This window comes from Rhinopithecus roxellana, chromosome 9, assembly GCF_007565055.1.
Source record: "Rhinopithecus roxellana isolate Shanxi Qingling chromosome 9, ASM756505v1, whole genome shotgun sequence".
Lineage (NCBI taxonomy): Eukaryota > Metazoa > Chordata > Mammalia > Primates > Cercopithecidae > Rhinopithecus > Rhinopithecus roxellana.
The window spans coordinates 13,184,363-13,202,561 of NC_044557.1; the positions used below are offsets into that span (position 1 = coordinate 13,184,363).

Sequence of the window (18,199 nt, forward strand, 5' to 3'; positions counted from 1 at the left end):
CCCACCCCACAACAGCATAGCCTCTGCCATGCTTTGCTTTCCAATGTGAAAGCATAGAATTTGAATAAAATGAGTTGAAACCTGTGCCAATACAGCTTAAGACAAGTCCCTAAAGCCTTCACCCTCTTTCTACTAGACATCATTCACTAAATATCAAATATTAACAACTATTGCAAATACTTTGGAGCCACTCTGAATAGTGATAAAATACAATTTTACATTGTCAGTGTGTGTCTAGGTATTTTTTAACCATTATGATCAATTATTTCTGGAAGAATAATTTTTTCAGATAGTAACTATAATTATATAGAATTTTTAAAAACTGGGTATGCAAATCCCAGTCTCATGAGGTTACTTTTAGAAACTAGTGAGCAAAGAGAAAAGAAAATGATCGGTACATTGATCTAATTATTCTAACACAGGTTGTTTTTTGTTTTTTTTTGTTTTTGCTCTCTTTTATCCTTCCCCTGTCTGTTCTCCAATTAGTTTACAACAAAATGTGATTCATTATTAAAAAGTTTATATACATATGTATGTCTTATTTCAATAGCACAATTTTTAAACTGTCAAACTTATTATTTTATATGCATTTTAATCCTTTTTTCAGTTTTATTTTATGCCTGATAATCTCTTGAGTGGAATTTCTTTAAATATTTTATCACAATATTTTTATTTCTGCACCTATTATTAACAAACTATTCAAGTCAGACTTACACAAGCATATACTCTCAGAATATTGGCAAAGAAAGAAAAAGTTCTACATCTTTCCATAAGGTATTATTTCCAGTATATCTTTAGAATTAAAAACAAATAAGAGAAGTAGAACTGATATCTAACTATCCTAATCAAAAGTTTTCCTAGCTACTCTTTCTGCCTAATTTATTTCTTTATGTTAATCAACCACATTGTTTCATCAATGCATTGTGCCTTCTCCAAAGTCAATGTGACTTTCACATTTTTTATTGCTATGCCTGATAACTTTTCAACGTTTATGTAGTACTTTCCATATCAGAATACATTGTAACCTAATGCTTTTGAATGGAAACTGATTACAAGAACAAAAGAACATGTAATTAGAATATAGAAACAGGAGGTGAAAGAAGAAATACATAACTTTTAATATTCAACAAACATACGGATCTCCCAACAGTTAAAACAATAGTATAGGGGAATCATTTGCTTTCCTAAGTAAGATGGTGAGCACTTAATACAAGGATGACAAGCAAGCAGTCAATTGTGGCTTGTCCCTCCTTAGGCTTACAGAGGGTAGAGACATTTGCATCTTCACTGTTTTGTTGTTGCTGTTGCTTTTAACTAAAGCATTGACTTTTCAAATGCTTGTCAGCTGAAGCACAACATTCTAACTGAATAGACCATTTGAAGAAATACAACATGACAGTATTCCCAAGATTTTAGGTCAATGCAAATTTGGATCTAGGTAAAGAAAAAAAAAAAAAAAAGAAAAAACCTTTGGATTTAAAGTTTAACATTGTGTTCTTTCAAAAACATTTGTCTCACAAATATAAGTTCATAACTTGTTTTTAAGAAACTAATCATTTCTGTAATAAATTCTCTAGCCTCATGCGGTATTTTTCTGTTTTTAACTCTAGAAATATCCATGTAAGTCAGTCGAAGGAGAGGAGACAGTCCCTAGAGAAACACTCCATTTCTTTTCCATTTTTTTTCTTTGTTTTTCAGTCATTCTGAAACCTATGCCCTCTTGTGCAACCTCAACTCTAATATGGTGACAACACTGGATTAGCAAGGTGGGCTGGGAGTGAGCGTTCACTCTTGCCCAAGCTAGGCACACCCATGTCTAGCCTCCTTGTTGAGGGATGACCCTGGGTAAGGCTTTGCATATTTGCACCTATCATGGAATCACCAAAAAGAAAAAAAGAAAATGTTTTTATTCACACTGGAAGCGCATTTCCACATGTATCAAATAACCAAAAATTCAAAAGGCAGGGTGACCCAGAGTTTTGAAAATTATCTACAGAAAGAGACATATCATCCACCAAGAGTGAGGAGTAAACTACACAGCCAATTGGAAAACACTTAGCGTGGCATGATAAAACTGACCATGCACATATCCTATGACTGTCAACCCTACTCCCAGAGCATCCCATCACCGTATGCATGGCCATTATGATGGCATTGTTTGAAATAGCCATAGACTGGAAACAAGACAGTTGCCTTTATTGGCTAGTGGTCCTCCTGTCGTTTTAGAAAGGTATAGTCGCCACAATCCCTTCTTATGTTTCAAAGCAAAGTCTACTCTGTGTAAGGATACTTGGATCTGAAGGGTAATTTACATAAGAACAATTTTGTGTGTTCACATGCTGGTGACAGAGTTATGTATTTTTGCTTGACCATTTGCATATTAGACTCCCGATCTCCCTTAGGACTTCTGAAATGCCTCAACATGGCATGAACAATTGTGGACTGAGGAGAGAATTAACACAAGGGTATGGATGATGGCAAGTACATTTTCTAAAACAATTATTATTAATGATACCTAGATTGATATTCAGTAAGGTGAGATTTATGGTTTTGTATATTTTGTTAGACTATATTTCTCATAGAAGTATTAATAATAGGGAGAAAGAATTGTTTAGGTTATTAAAGAGTTAAAATAATGCGAAGATAGCTACAATAAAGAGACACAGGAATGTGGAAGGAAGAAACGGTTGTAGTAGAAAGAGAGAAAATGCAGAGAAGCCATTTCTAATAACACAGACCAGGCTCTACCTAACGTGAGATAACAGCAATCTTGACTCTTCTGTTTCCTTCAGTCTCTATGCTAACTCTTTCATCCTAGCCTACTACTCCTCAAACCTTCCTAACTGTAATTCTAAGATCACTAAAGGTAAACCAATAATGCAGGTCTTGAATTCCAGTATTATACTAGTCCAGAATGATTTTACTTAAATATATTTAGCGATTATATGCTAACTACTTGTTTTCATTTGCTAAAGTAATATAGGGATTTATGATGCTTATTAATGGAAATCTATGCAAATTATTGAACCATAAATTGGGCTAGAACTCTCAATTTTATTTCAATAAGTATTCCAAAATGCTTTCATAATGAATGTCTCATTCTGAGAAGAACATTAAACAATTGATGTGAAGTTACATACATAATTGAAGGATTTTATAAAGCCTGATAAACCCTGGCTAGGTATTCCTTGAATCGTCACTTACATTGTGCTTTGTGAGATTTGAAATATTAGTTGCTATTGCTTGTAGCCAGTCAACGCAGTCTTCAGCAGAGAGGCACTGAATAATCCCACTGCAGACCCCATCCACAGCAATGACTTGAAAGGCATTCTGCCTGCAGATGTTCAGAACAAATCAGATCAAAATATACTGTCATTGATCTATTTGCAACTCATAATAGTATCTGTTGAAAAGCTTATCTTTCAAACAATATAAATATCAGCCTCCAAATTCATATTTGTTTATCTGACTTTATAAACATCTCTGTTTTAAATGAAACACTGAAGATAGACCCAAATGACATACAATTTTGATTTAGAAGGAAGCATCTTTAGATTCAGGTAACTATGGAGAAACTTTGACTTCTAAAACATACAATATGTAAATGAAAGAGAAGCTAAGAAATTTTAGATGCATTCTTTTCCCAGTTTGCTATAATATTATGCATAGTTTACTTATTATTTAGGCTACCTTTGTCTCCTCTTAACATTTGTCAATGCATTTTCTGACTTAGAAAGATCGCAAACACAGGCAATAAAACATCCAGCGTGACATTAAAAAGTCACTTGATAACATGAGTGGCAGCACTTTGTCCATTGTTCTCCACCCTCATTCTAAGTCTGTTCATCTTCTTAAAGATGATTTGGAACAAGAGATTCATACCTCCTTTCCAGGTCTAAATGATCATGCTCTCCATTTGCATGGATGCTGCAAATTTCACTAACATTAAACTTTTTTCTTAAAATGTTATGATCAGTCTAAGCAATCTGAAAGTATATTACTGACTTTTGTTTTTGTTGTCATAGACAATTAAATGATGCTTTTTAAAACTGTTCACAAAAGTGCTATTGAATTTAAAAGTGTGCCCTATAGTTTCAACGACTTCCTTACTTCCAGATATTTTAATATTTAGGTATAAACTTAATGGACAGGAATATATAAAATCCCAAAATAGATGGAAGCCAGCCAAAGTCTCATGCTTAAGAATTACTTCATTGTGCAACATGATACACAAACTATATTTCAATTCCAGTCAATTATGAATAGAAAACTTCTGCAATTCAGTATTCAAAATGCTATGTAAAATGTATAAATTTATATGTTTTCTCCAAACAAACACCTTTCCTGGCTCTTCTACTAGACATTTGTGGATATAAAACATGAGTTTAGTCCCCAAACAAAGAAAATCCGATAGAGCATGTCTGGCTTAGGTATCCTGCTAGGTCTATGCCACTCTACCTTCCTGTCTCAGAACTGGGCACATGGTAAGGCCTTGGGCATCCACGACTCTGAGGGTTCAAATTGTCAATATTTTTAGAGAAACTGGTTCTCATATTTTGGGCACAGCACTTTATAATGAAAACAGGGTTGTGCTCAGATATACGTTTTTGTTTTCTTTTAAAAATACATTAAAAGAATTTCAGAAGTATAACTATTGTCCATCTCTTTGAAATAAAGTTAGTTTGATTTTGTGACAGTGAACACATTGAATGAAAATAATGTTATAATTTCACACGATATTTTTAGCTTTCATTCTGATGTTTAACAGCAAGTAAGATGCTGAAAGTATTCAGACAGAAGTTTAACCATCCATAGAAAATGAGAAATAATTGAAGTTTAGTAATACATATTTCTTTCTGCTCACTGGTTGTAACCATTGCTTCATGTACCATAAATTAAAGCATATCTTGATCATATTTGTCTTTTCTGCTTTAAATGAATAATAGTAGCTAGATATTTTTAGCTAATAAAAGTCAGTACACTTAGATCAAATCTTCAATCTATGTAATTATGGATGCTACATAGTTCCTACATAGAATAATTGAGGGGCTGATCTTTTATGAAACTAGACTTGTAAGTTAATACATATCAATTTTTACATTCTGTTTCAACTTTTCAAATATGGAAACTGTTTTATAAACATAAGTGAAACACTTGAACAGTTTATTTGATTACATGTGACCACTGATAGAATAAGTTGATCATACAAATTACAGTTATCTGGGGCCTCTATTACTAAGTAAAGAAGGTTGTTAGTAAACTAGCTCACTTAGTTGTGCCTCAATTTCATCTAAAATGAGAAGAATTTACTGTACAGATTTAACAAGTATTTTCTGAATAATTGGTGGATCTAAATACTTTAATATACGGATGAAGTTCTATGTATGATATTCCCCTGAATAATCCATCAATATGGTCTTGATTGCAATATTTCAGTGTTAAAAGAAAACGTACCCACATAGAATTATTGTCTCATCAAGCACTAGGGAAAAACTGCAGTGCTTTTGTTTTTATTTGTAGCTTTTAGAAAATGTAATTCTAGATAAACAATAAGAGTTAATATTTATTATGGAATCAATAGACTCCATTATCCATTAATTTAGCATTGTGAGACATTAAACTTTTACAGCATTAACAGTAACCTTATGGATACCCAGGCAAAATTATGTGTCTTAGTCTTAGTTATATTTATATATATATATATGCACACACACACACACACACAAATTACATCACTGAAGAGTTAGTCTGAAGTTTTTTGTTCAGGCTTATTTTTCCACTGTCCATTTATACAGTTTTCTAAAGATTCTTGGTAACTCTTCCGGTAGTAAAAAGTATCTTCAAATATTGCTCAATTTCAAAGTAGGTTTATTCATTTAAAATACAAATTTAGTCTTCCTTGAATGAAAAGTATACTGCTCACTATACAAATTCATGAATAATTTTCAACCTAACATAAGCGATCAAATAAATATACATCATTTCTAATTAATACAGTTTGTGATTCCTGTTTTGATTCATTGTTGATTTTACCCCACAAGAGGACATGTACTTTTATGCCACAGAGACTAAAATGTGAAAGTTTGGAGTGGCTGGAATGAGCATGAGTTCTGGGAGCTCACCATGGAAAAACAGGCAGACTCAGAAAGAGGTGGGCTTAAAGTCTGCAAGGAACCACTGCAGAACTCCACATAGAGGACCACAATGGCTAGATTTGTGTGGCTTTGTTAGACCAGTGAGGGAAGGACTATCACTGGTAAAACTTGAGGTGATATGAAACTGAAATAAACCTATATTAGTGAGAGTGAAGATGAAGCAACTTAGTTCACTTAGTTGTGCCTGAATTTCCCCTAAAAAATGAGAACGATTTACAGATTTAACAAAGATCTCAGTACTTTCACATATAGTTGAAGTTCTATGTATAATTTCCCCCTTAAAGGCATTAGAAATGATGTGATTCAATAACTGCTTTTTTAAATGAATTATGAAGGAGTGAGTAGAATCAAAACTACTCCACCATGTTGGGCTAAGCAGTGGAATGGCTTGGCTGGGGCAGGTAAGGGAAAGCAAAACTTTTAAAGAGGAGATAATGAATCCAAAAGAAAATGCTCAAAGTATGAAAAGCATAGTATATCCAGAGAAATATGGATTGTCTGGCACATTGTGTGTGGATCTCATGAAGTTGGTGATTAGACAAGGCAAAATCAGTGATAATTCATATATCTTGCTGCAACTTGATCCTGAGGGGTAGGGGGCCAGTGGAGACATTAAAACACTGGAGGAAAAGGGTCACGCTTATATTTTAGAAGTATCTCTCTGTGGGGTGAAGGATATGGAAAAAAAGTGAGAATGAAGTTTGAGGGATGTGAGAAGGGTATTGCAATACACAAAAGGAACTATGAGAAAAATCAGTCTCACAGAGTGTCCCCGTGTGAAGACGGAACATTGACTCATTTACTTGATTTCGTTATCACTTAATTGGTGGGAGGATGCTATTCAAGGAAAGGAAGAAATAAGAAGAGGCCCCTCGGGTTTGTGATTGTAGCATTTTACTCTGTCTTATTGAGTGTAATCCACACACAGCAGGCCTGAGTTGTTTCTTCCCTGTGTGCACTACCTTAGTTCACTGCTGTGTCTTCTCTTTAATTTTTCAGGCACAAAACCTAAGCTGTTTAGGTACATCAGGAGCTTTTTCAAGTTATTTTTTGTGACTTATTTTCCAGACCTTAAATTCACTAGATGTTTCATGAGTTGAAACCACATAACTCATCATTCCCTAAAGAAGTCCTGCACTTTATGCAACAGTGTCTTTCTCCCTGGTACTCTTTGTGTGAAATGCCCATCTATGCTCCTTCAACATCTCCAAGGTCCTTGCAAGTCAGTTAACACCAGGAAACTCTCTGACCCGCAGTTCCTCTAGTCGTGAAATGAAGAAGGCAACACATATTCTGCACACCTCAGGCTGTATTTTGAAGGCTATAGACTGGACTTCTTAAGAACTGAAAAATACTGTTAAAAATACCAGTTGTGCCTGTCAAAATCCATTTCAAATTTTAAGAAGTTAACTCAGGTGCCATCTATTCCATGATATTTTCTATAACCCTTGTATTTGGAATGAATCTCTTCCACTTTAGTGCCCCTAGACTTCCTGATTCCTTTATTGCAACATTTGTTCTCTGTGGTATTAAACATGTTTGTGTAACTGCTAAATCCTGTTTGATCTTACTAAGCTGCTAGCTCCTAGAAGGAAAAGCCATATATGCTATTTTATACCTCTCATAGCATTAGCACAGTGCTCGGAGACTTTAATCTGTAAGTAAGGAACAAAAACAAACAAGTCCATCTCCATTTTACTTTCACAATCCACTGCTTTTGCTAACGTGATATCTAGTGTTGTCCAAGACAGCTCCACTGTCAGACTTGAATTCTCACATTTCTGTTCTTTAACTATAACCTCTTCGTTTCCATCACCACCAAATTACCCTAATATTTTTCTGATCTTTCTTAGCCCTTCCAATTACCCTAGTTCATATATCTATTCAGGATCTAGCTGCATTGCCTAGACTGAGCTTCCTGTTCATCCATGCAAATTATGTGTTAATTTTTCACTTTAGAATTTCCTAGCACTGTGACCTCCAGTCACTCTAATCTTACTACTTCCCAGCCCTCAATAACTCCAATTTAACTAAATGAATATCCTTTTCTTCCTGGCATGGCAGGATTCCCTACCAAAAGTAATAAATTGTGCAAAGAAGCCGCAGTACAATTGATCTCTGGGACCCCAAGATCCTTAGTTGCTCTTATCGACTTTGCTACCTTTTTCCCCTCGTGGGAGCAGGTATTACATATGCAGATGCTTACCTGAACGTCATTTTATTTATATCTTCCTGGATAATCCTAGTCACATAACAGCTCTTCCATAATTTCTCTGTCCTTCTATTCCTGAATTCTGCCATTTCTAGGGCATTTGAAGCAGAAGGCATTCTCATGCAAATTTTGAATATCTCATCACATCAGCAGAAGCACTACATTATATACCTTTAACCTATATTTGGTTAAAATTTATGGGCTTCAAAAATACATATTCTATCATTTGATCAAATGTAATTTTTTATTCTGTGACTAAAGCCTAACAGAATACATATACTTCTTCAAGGATTATTTCTTTTTTTTTTTTTTTTTTTTTTTTTTTTTTTTTTTTTTTTTTTTCAGTTTCCCAGAGATATTCAAGCACCCTGGAATACTGTTCTCCTCTGACTATGGCAAAATTAAAATTACTATTAATTAATAGACTCATATCATTAAGTGTGTTATAATAAATTGGAAAAAAATGAAACAAATAATGACTCTTTGGCAAGATAATTTGCCCTAGATTGTAAGAACTATACAAAATTGATCTAGAATTTTTCGAAGGAAGTGTGGACTTTTCCAAAGAGAGTTATATATTTTAAGGGGATTATGATAGCTTCTTTTTTAATCCCCTACATAATTGTGTAAGAACAAGTGAAGAGGTTTATGCCAGAGGAAGGAATATTTGCATGACTTATGGAGAGGGCCTTAATGGTATTTAGTTGATGTTTTCTAAACATTATTTATTGTTCCTGAGTTACATAGAGACCAGTCCTTGTGGACCTCCTGACCAATCTGTGAAGTGGAATGCAATCAGTCCAACTTCTGTATCCACTTTTGAGAACCACATGCCACATCAGGATGATGAAACTGAAGGGCAACTGCCGCATCAGACGTGGGTGCTGTTTCTGTTTATGAGCACATTTGCCATTGAGTCTTCCTTCTCTGCAAGGCACGGTGGCTCATGCCTGTAATCCCAGAACTTTGGGATGCCTAGGCAGGCAGATCACTTGAGGTCATGAGTTTGAGACCAGCCTGGCCAACATGGCAAAAACCCATCTCTAATAAAAAATACAGAAATTAGCTGGGTATGGTTGTGGGAGCCTGTAATCCCAGCTATTCAGGAGGCTGAGACAGGAGAATCGCTTAAACCCGGGAGGCAGAGGTTGCAGTGAGCGGAAATAGCGCCACTGCACTCCAGCCTGGGTGACAGAGTGAGACTCTGTTTCAAAAAAAAAAAAGTGAGTCTTCCTTCTCAATTAGTAACGCACGCCATGGAATGCTTAAATGTTATATTCCCCTTTCTCCCTCATCACATTTTTATGAATATACTCTTACACATTATGCTCCTTTCTCTACTGTCATTATTTCTTCCTATAAACTATTTTTTTATCAATTAGCTTCTACAATTATTCTACCCAAAGTCACTCCCAAATTAATCACTGTTCTTCAGTTCTTTCAGTATTTCTTTTCTGTAGTTGCTACTATCAACTGTTTCTTCTCCTTAAAAACCTGATTGAAATAGCTTCTATGACATCCTTATGTCATAGTTTTTTTTAATGCCTATCTACTTTTTTTCTGTTTCACACATTCACTGATTGTGCTTCCTCCTCAGATCCCCTAAAATATACATTCCTGAAGCTTCCCCTCCTTCAATGAACAGCCATGAATTCAGTATTTACTATAAGCCAGATACATATTTGGCTTTATTGTTAGAAACCCATTTGCTAAGATTGTTGTGTTATTAAAAGCACAATTTTTATAACCACTAAACTTGCCTAGTGTTTAGATACTAAATTTCATCCACCAGTGTCAAACCTGTCACCATCTGAAACGTCTTCATCTCAAGGTAAACAGTGTGCGCACTCTGGGAGAAAACTAGAAATTCTACTGTCATTTGAGAACTTTTAAAGTCCAAAAGCCTACTTTCAATACTATTGATTTTCATAGTGCTTAAAAAGCATGCAGTAGATGATAATTCTACCTAAGGAAAAAACTAAGACATGAAAGCTTTTCATTAACATTCATTTAATAAATATTTGTTGAGTACTTTCAGTCATAAAGTATGCTAAACACTGAGAGTACTCCTCAAAATTATACTCTCAAATTCAAATATATATATATATAATATGTATATAATATTATATAAACTGACGTGCACATATTTATATGCTCATTTTGCACATAAATAAAATAAAGAGGCAGGGCGCAGTGGCTCAAGCCTGTAATCCCAGCACTTTGGGAGGCCGAGACGGGCGGATCACGAGGTCAGGAGATCGAGACCATCCTGGCTAACACGGTGAAACCCCGTCTCTACTAAAAATAAAAAAAAAACTAGCCGGGCGAGGTGGCGGGCGCCTGTAGTCCCAGCTACTCCGGAGGCTGAGGCAGGAGAATGGCGAAAACTCGCGGGCAGAGCTTGCAGTGAGCTGAGATCCGGCCACTGCACTCCAGCCCAGGCGACAGAGCAAGACTCCGTCTCAAAAAAAAATAAATAAATAAAATAAAATAAAATAAAATAAAATAAAATAAAGCTTGAAGAGATTAAAAGAACAGCCAGTTTTGATAATCTTTAACTCTTATTCTAATACCCTTGACATTGCCATATTATAACATACTTCAAAATTTAAAGCAGATATTTATATCTGAATCAGGGTCATTACATTATGTTAAATGTAAACTGTGTTATTACTGATAAAAATATCGTGATTGATAAAATATCATAATAAAATATCACTGATAAAAATATCATGACTGACAAAAATATCAAAACATGATAAAAATGTCATGCTTTAATTTATATATATATAGTAGTACATGATTGTAACACAACTTGATGGCAATTAAATATGACAGGTATTATATCACTGAAGTTAAAATCATGAGCTATGGCAAAAAAGCCACCAAGAAATAATATCCTAAGTTTGAGCCAAGCTAAATGATTTTATTTATTTGTAATCATGGGCAGCGCTATTCATAATAGTCAAAATGTTAAATCAACCTAAGTGTCTATCAGTGGATGAAAGGCTAAAGAAGTGTAGTATACATATATTACATTCATATATACATGTACATATATATGCAATAGTATATTATTCATCTATGAATCTAGTGTAAATCACTTATTTATCTTTTCTTGCCCACTGATCCCTCACTGAATCTACTACTACTAGTCTGTGAGCTTTTTCAGAGAAAGAATCAAACGCAATGTCTCCCACTTACAGATATTAAATCAATATTGATTGAGTGAATGAGTAAACAATAAATTAGCTCTTGAATGTGAATCTCTATGAAATCCATTCTGAATAGTGCTATGTTTGTAACTGCTTATTGCTGTCATGTGTATTGAGTATAATTAATTCAGCTGATGAAGCTGTTGATGTGCTGAATGCCATAAAAATGAAAATGTAAGGAGTCATCTGGACCCATTCAGACAATTCCTTTCTTGTCAGAAATTTCTCTAGCTAAATGTCTTCAAATAATGTAACTGCATTTTTTAAAATAAAAAAGAAAATAAATGTACACTGTTAAAAAATATGCATTCTCTTAATAGAAACATTAAGAGAGCTCTTAAGGCAGAAAGAAAATAGAACCAAAAGAAAGAAATGAGAAGAAAGATTAAAAGTAGAATATGTTTGAATAGTTACATGAAAGCAATAATATATTTTGAAGTATCTAACTTACATTTTTTAAGTATATCAAATATATGCTCAAACAGAAAAAAAAAAAGAATTAAAGTGTCTTAAAGTTCCAACAGTTTCTGAAATTGATATTGTGTTAAACTGTAATAGTTATACATATAAGGCTCTATATATATGATAATGTTTAGGCAATAACTTAAACAATAACAAAAAGACAAATATATGAAAATTGAATAGAGGCAGTATTAAATAATAAACATCTCTAATTATTACAAGAGGTAAGGAAATAAAACAGCACAAAAATTCATGTGTTGAGCAAAAGGACTTTGAGATACATGTACATCTCAACAGTATAAAATCTAACAAATCAGTTTCAAAATGGGCAAAAGACATAAACAGACTCTTCAGCAAGAAAGAAATACTGATGGTGAGTAAGTACATAAAAAGATGCTCAATGTCATTATAATATACAAATCATGGCCACTGGGACATGTCACTACATACCCATTAAAGTGGTTCAGTAAAGCAACAACACTAAATGTTGTCAGAGATGTGGAGAAACAATCATTCCTACATTGTTGGTGGGAGTGTAAAATTGGACAATCACTCTAGAGAGTAATTTGACTGCTTCTTAAAAGACTAAAATACTATTATATATAACCCATTCATTGCACTTTTTAGCATTTATCGGAAGAAATGGAAATGTATGCTCCCAAAAGATCTATATACAAATATTCATAGCATCCTTATTTAGAACAGTCAAAAACTGGAAGCAACCTAGATGTTTTGCCAAGGTTGAATTTTTTAAATGTACTACATCTATACCATAGGATATCACTCAGAAATGAAATGAATGAACAACTGAAAAAATAAAACTACTTGGAAGAATCTCCAGGAAATTATCTTGTGGGAGAAAACAACAACAACAACAGCAGCAACAACAAAACAGACACATAGACCAACGGAGCAGAATAGAGAACCCAGAAATCAATTCTCTCATTTACAGCCAACTCAGATTCAACAAAGGTGGCAAGATTGGAGAAAGGGCAGTCTCTTCAATAAATGTTCCTGGGAAAACTGAAGATCCATATGCAGAAGAATGAAACTAGAGCCCTATCCCTCACCATACAGAAAAATAAAATCAAATGGATTAAATACTTAAATCAAAGGCCTGAAACTATGAAACTGCTGGAAGAAGACTCTGGAGAAATGCACTGGGATATTAGTCTGGGCTAAGACGTTTTCTGTAAGACCACAAAAGCACAGCCAAAGCAAAAATAGACAAATGTTATTACATCAAACAAAAAAGCTTTTGCACCACAAGAGAAAAAATAAAGTGAGAGACAACCTACAGAATGGGAAAAAATATTTTCAAATGACCCATCTGACAAAGAATTACTGAACAGAATATATAAGGCACTCAAACAACTCAATAATAACAAAAAAAAAATCTAATTTAAAAATGGGCAAAAGATTTGGACATTTCTCAAAGAAGACATACGTATGGTCAACAGATATATGAAAAACTGCTCAACATCACTAATCATCACAGACATGCAAATAAAGTGCAATTCATTTAGCTGATGAAGCTGTTGATGAGATATCTCACCCCAGTTAAAACGGCTTATATATGAAAGACAGGCAATAACAACTGCTGGTGAGAATGTGGAGAAAGAGGAACCCTTATACACGGTTGGTGAAAATGTAAATTAGAACACTTCACTACTTCAGAAGAGTATGGAGTTTTTCAGTTCTCATAAAACTGAAAATAAGACTGTAACACAGTCCAGCAATTTCAGTAGTGGGTACATATTTTAAAAGAAGGAAATCAATATGTTGAAAAGACGTCTGTGCTCCTATGTTTATTGCAACAATATTCATAATAGCCAAAATGTGAAATCAACCTAAGTGTCTATCAGTGGATGAATGGCTAAAGAAAGTGTAGTATACATTTGGGTCAGGCACGGTGGCTTACGCCTTTAATTCCAGTACTTTAGGAGACTGAGGCAGGTGGATCATTTGAGATCAGAAATTCCAGACCAGGCTGGCCAACATGATGAAACACCATTTCTACTAAAAATACAAAAAAGTAACTGGGCATGGTGGGATGCTACTTTAATACCAGCTACTTGGGAAGCTGAATCAGAAGAATTGCTTGAACCCAGGGGGCGGAGTTTGCAGTGAGCCAAGATCGTGCCACTGCACTCCAGCCTGGGCAACAAGAGTGAAACTTTATCTCAAAAAAAAAAAAAAAAAGAAAGTGTAGTATACATATACTATCTATCTATCTATCTACGCAATACAATATTATTCATCCATTAAAAAAAGAATGAAACTGTGTCATTTGCAGCAACATGGACAGAACTAGAGGTCATTATACTGAGTGAAATAATCCAGGCACAAAAAGATAAGTATTCCATCTTCTCACTCACATTTCAGTGAGAGCTAAAAGAGTTGATCTCATTAAGATAGATAGTAGATTGTTTGTTACCAGAGACTAGGAAAGTTAGAAGGGAGAGAGAATGAAGAGAAGTTGATTGATGAATACAAATATATAGTTTAATATAAGAAATAGGACCTAGTATTAAATAGTTTAGTAAGGTGACTATAGTTTATAATAATCTATTGTATATTTTTTAAAATAGCTAGAAAAGAAGGATTTGAATAGTTCTCATATAAAGAAAAGACAAATATGAAGATGATAGATATTGTAAGTATCCATTTTTTACTCAATTTTTACGAATTCTATGAATGTATTAAATGATCTCATGTATTCTAAAACTATGCATCTATTATGCATCAAAAAATTGAATTAAATAAGGTTATATAGTATCATATATAATGTTCTCAATAAGGTGAAATAACAGAGGCGAAGAACACGTTATTAGTTGTCAGAGATTAGAACTGTGGTGACGGAGGAGGGTCGAAGGGATGCTAGTGTAGTTGTGGAAGAACTACAGGAGAATGCCTGCAGTGATGGAACTGTTCATACAAAACTTGGCTGCGTTGCTGGATGCAGGAAGATGCATATGTGATAATATTTCACAGAAATAAACACGCACACACACACACATACACACAAACACACACACAGGTAAAACCTGTGTGGTGAATTTTGTCAAGTTAATTCCCTGTTTGGGATATTGTATTATTGTTTTGCAACGTGATACCATTTGGGATAATAAGCAAAGAGTAAATGAAAATAGTATTTCCCACAAGTGCATGTGAATATACATTTTTTTCAAAATAAAAGGTTTAATCGTAAAAAGCTAGGATATTCAATAGAAAAAAATAAGATGGTATATTCAAAATGTATCTGTGATTACATTAAAAGTAACTAGACTAATTTGATTTAATGACCAAGTTTGTTACTTTGGATTAAAAACAAAAAAGAATATTCCAAATATATGTATAATATATAGATGTGTATATATACATATATAATGCAGAAGGGGCCCATTTTATACAGTAAGACTAAGAAAAGTTTAAATAATAGGATAGAAGAATATACAAGTAGGTATTAATAAATAGAAATCTGTTTTTTATTTATCCAAATATAGATAGACTTAAAGGTGGGAAACATTTCCAAAGGTATAGGACATGCCATAATTATCCGGCATCATATAACTGGAATTTATAAAAATTCTAAATCTACTTGTATCTGACAACATAATTAAGTATACACAGCAAACACTGACTCAACAATATAGAGAAACACACAGATCTACTATCATAGTGGGACACTTTACCATGTTCGTGTAAAACCTAATACAATAAATGAAAAAAATCATGACTGATGCAGAGGATCAGAGCCTCTGATGGACACATATGACCTAGTTGAAATATGTACAACACAGCACTAAAAAAATTACAATACTCATCCTTTATAAATACATATAAAACGTTTCCCAAAATAACATACATGCTGAGTAAAATCAAGCCTCAAAAATTATCAAAGGATTGAAATCATCTAGCATGAAATTATACTAAATAGAAATAGCAAAAGGATAATTAGAAAATCCACAGGCCTGGCGCGGTGGCTCAAGTCTGTAATCCCAGCACTTTGGGAGGCTGAGACGGGCGGATCACGAGGTCGGGAGATCGAGACCAACCTGGCTAACCCGGTGAAACCCTGTCTCTCCTAAAAAATACAAAAAACTAGCCGGGCGAGGTGGCAGGCGCCTGTAGTCCCAGCTACTTGGGAGGTTGAGGCAGGAGAATGGCGTGAACCCGGGAGGCGGAGCTTGCAGTGAGCTGAGATCCGGCCACTGCACTCCAGCCCTGGGCGACAGAGCCAGACTCCGTCTCAAAAAAAAAAAAAAAAAAAAAAGAAAGAAAGAAAGAAAGGAAGAAAAAAGAAAAAGAAAAAAGAAAATCCACAAATATTTTGAAATTTTATGATACACTTTTAAATAGTCCATAGGTCAAAGAAGTAATTATAACAAAAATAAAACATTATCAAATGAATTTTTTAAAATATATGAATATCAGTACTTGTGGATTTCCTATTCTGGCCAAGACAAAGTGGCCTCATTCTTATCAGATGCTTCCTTATGCGACTAAAGAACTTCACACATAACATGACAAAAGTATGGGAAGCCCCTGTGTGGTGAACAGGTAAGCATGAATGACTAGGGACTTCAAACTCAGGGATGAAAAAAGTGCTAAGTCCCCTGGCTTTTCCTCCTGCATGTCCTAGACATGACCCTCTGAATCCTCCAATCTGAATGGCTAGCAGCAAGATTTTTTAAAACATAAAGCCTCCAATGGAAACCTGTTACTCTAAAGGACTAGAGAATGGGTGCACTAAAAACCAAACAAAACCTTTTGGCAATACCTGCCCAAATTCAGTCAAATACCAATGGATACGTTGTCTCCCTGTTCACAAGGTTTTCAGCAGGGCTTAGCAGGAAGCTGGTCTTCCATCCTACACCTTAAAGAAGCAGGCTCCAATTTCCCTGCCAGGGTAGCGTCAGTGGGGTGTCCTGGAGAGCTGAACCTTCATACTCACCTGCAGCAATCAGACTAAATGGACTTGTGGGAGATGGGACAAGTAAGTACTGTGCCTCCCCTTCCATGCTGACAAGTGTGGCCCAGCAAGGAGCTGAGTCTCTCCCACCATTATCACCACGGTGGAATGAGGTGGTGCTTGGTGGAGCTAGTTGCCCTCTCCTATCCGTCCACCTCCTTCCTTATGTCAGTAGAATTCTGTGGGGAGTTGAGCTTCTACCTCCAACCTTTAGCAACCAAGAAATATAAATGACCCTGTCCATCTACCTTTCCAGGTGTCAGCATGGTGCAGTAGGAAACTTAACATATACACCCACCCAGTCCTCACAACAAAGAGATTGCCTGCTGAAAACAACAAGAAGAAGAACAAGAACAACAACAACAAAACCTAGATTAAATAGGAACTTGAATCTCAACATTTAATATCCAAAGTCTAGAATGATTTTGTTACATCACTTGTCACATCAATATCCAGGAAAATCACAAGTTGAACGAGAAAAGAACTAATGATACTAACAATGAAATGAATGAGATATTGAAATTATCTCACAAAGATTTTACAGTAACCATCATAAAAATGCTTCAACAAGCAATTAGAAGTTTTCTTGAAACAAATAAAAATATTTTTAAAAACTTCAAAAAATAAGTTATTTTTAAAAGAACAAACTAGAACTGAAAAAATAAATCAACAAAAACTAAAATGCTGAGTAGGCTGAAGAGCAGAGTTAAATGACAGGAAATAGAATTTGAAAACATTAATACAGATCAATAAACTTTTCCCAAACTGTGTAACAGAAAAAAAATAGATTCTTAAAAAGTTTCTCAATGATGTGCGGGACAATAATAAAAGGGTTAATATTTGCATCAACAGAGATTCAGAGCGAGAGAATGCAAAGTGCGGCTAACCAAGTGTTTGAAGGAATAAAAGTCAAAACTTCCCTAATTTGGTGAAAGTCATAATCATACAGATTTAAGAAGCAGAATAAAGCCCATTTATGAGAAACTTAAATAAATATATGCCAACATACTTCATAATTAGTCTTCTGAAACTGAAAAAAAGAAAAAGAAAAAGTCTTGAAAGCAGACAGAGAGAAAGAACATATTACTTATAGGGGACACCGATTTGAATGACAGTAGACGTTAATGCCTAACATATTTTAGCTTCTGAAAGAAAAGAACTGTCAACTCCAAAGTCTGTA

The 18,199-nt window shown here is 34.5% G+C and overlaps 1 protein-coding gene across 4 annotated transcripts in view; it reads right to left on the reverse strand.

Moving 5' to 3' along the window:
• SNTG1 (syntrophin gamma 1) overlaps nt 1-18,199 on the reverse strand; it is a 929,093-nt gene that overhangs the window by 254,359 nt on the left and 656,535 nt on the right. For all 4 annotated transcript variants that reach the window (XM_030938149.1, XM_030938152.1, XM_030938151.1 and 1 more), the window contains one exon: nt 3,205-3,334. In XM_030938149.1, the coding sequence (XP_030794009.1) occupies nt 3,205-3,334 (130 nt within the window). The remainder of the gene's footprint in view (nt 1-3,204; nt 3,335-18,199) is intronic.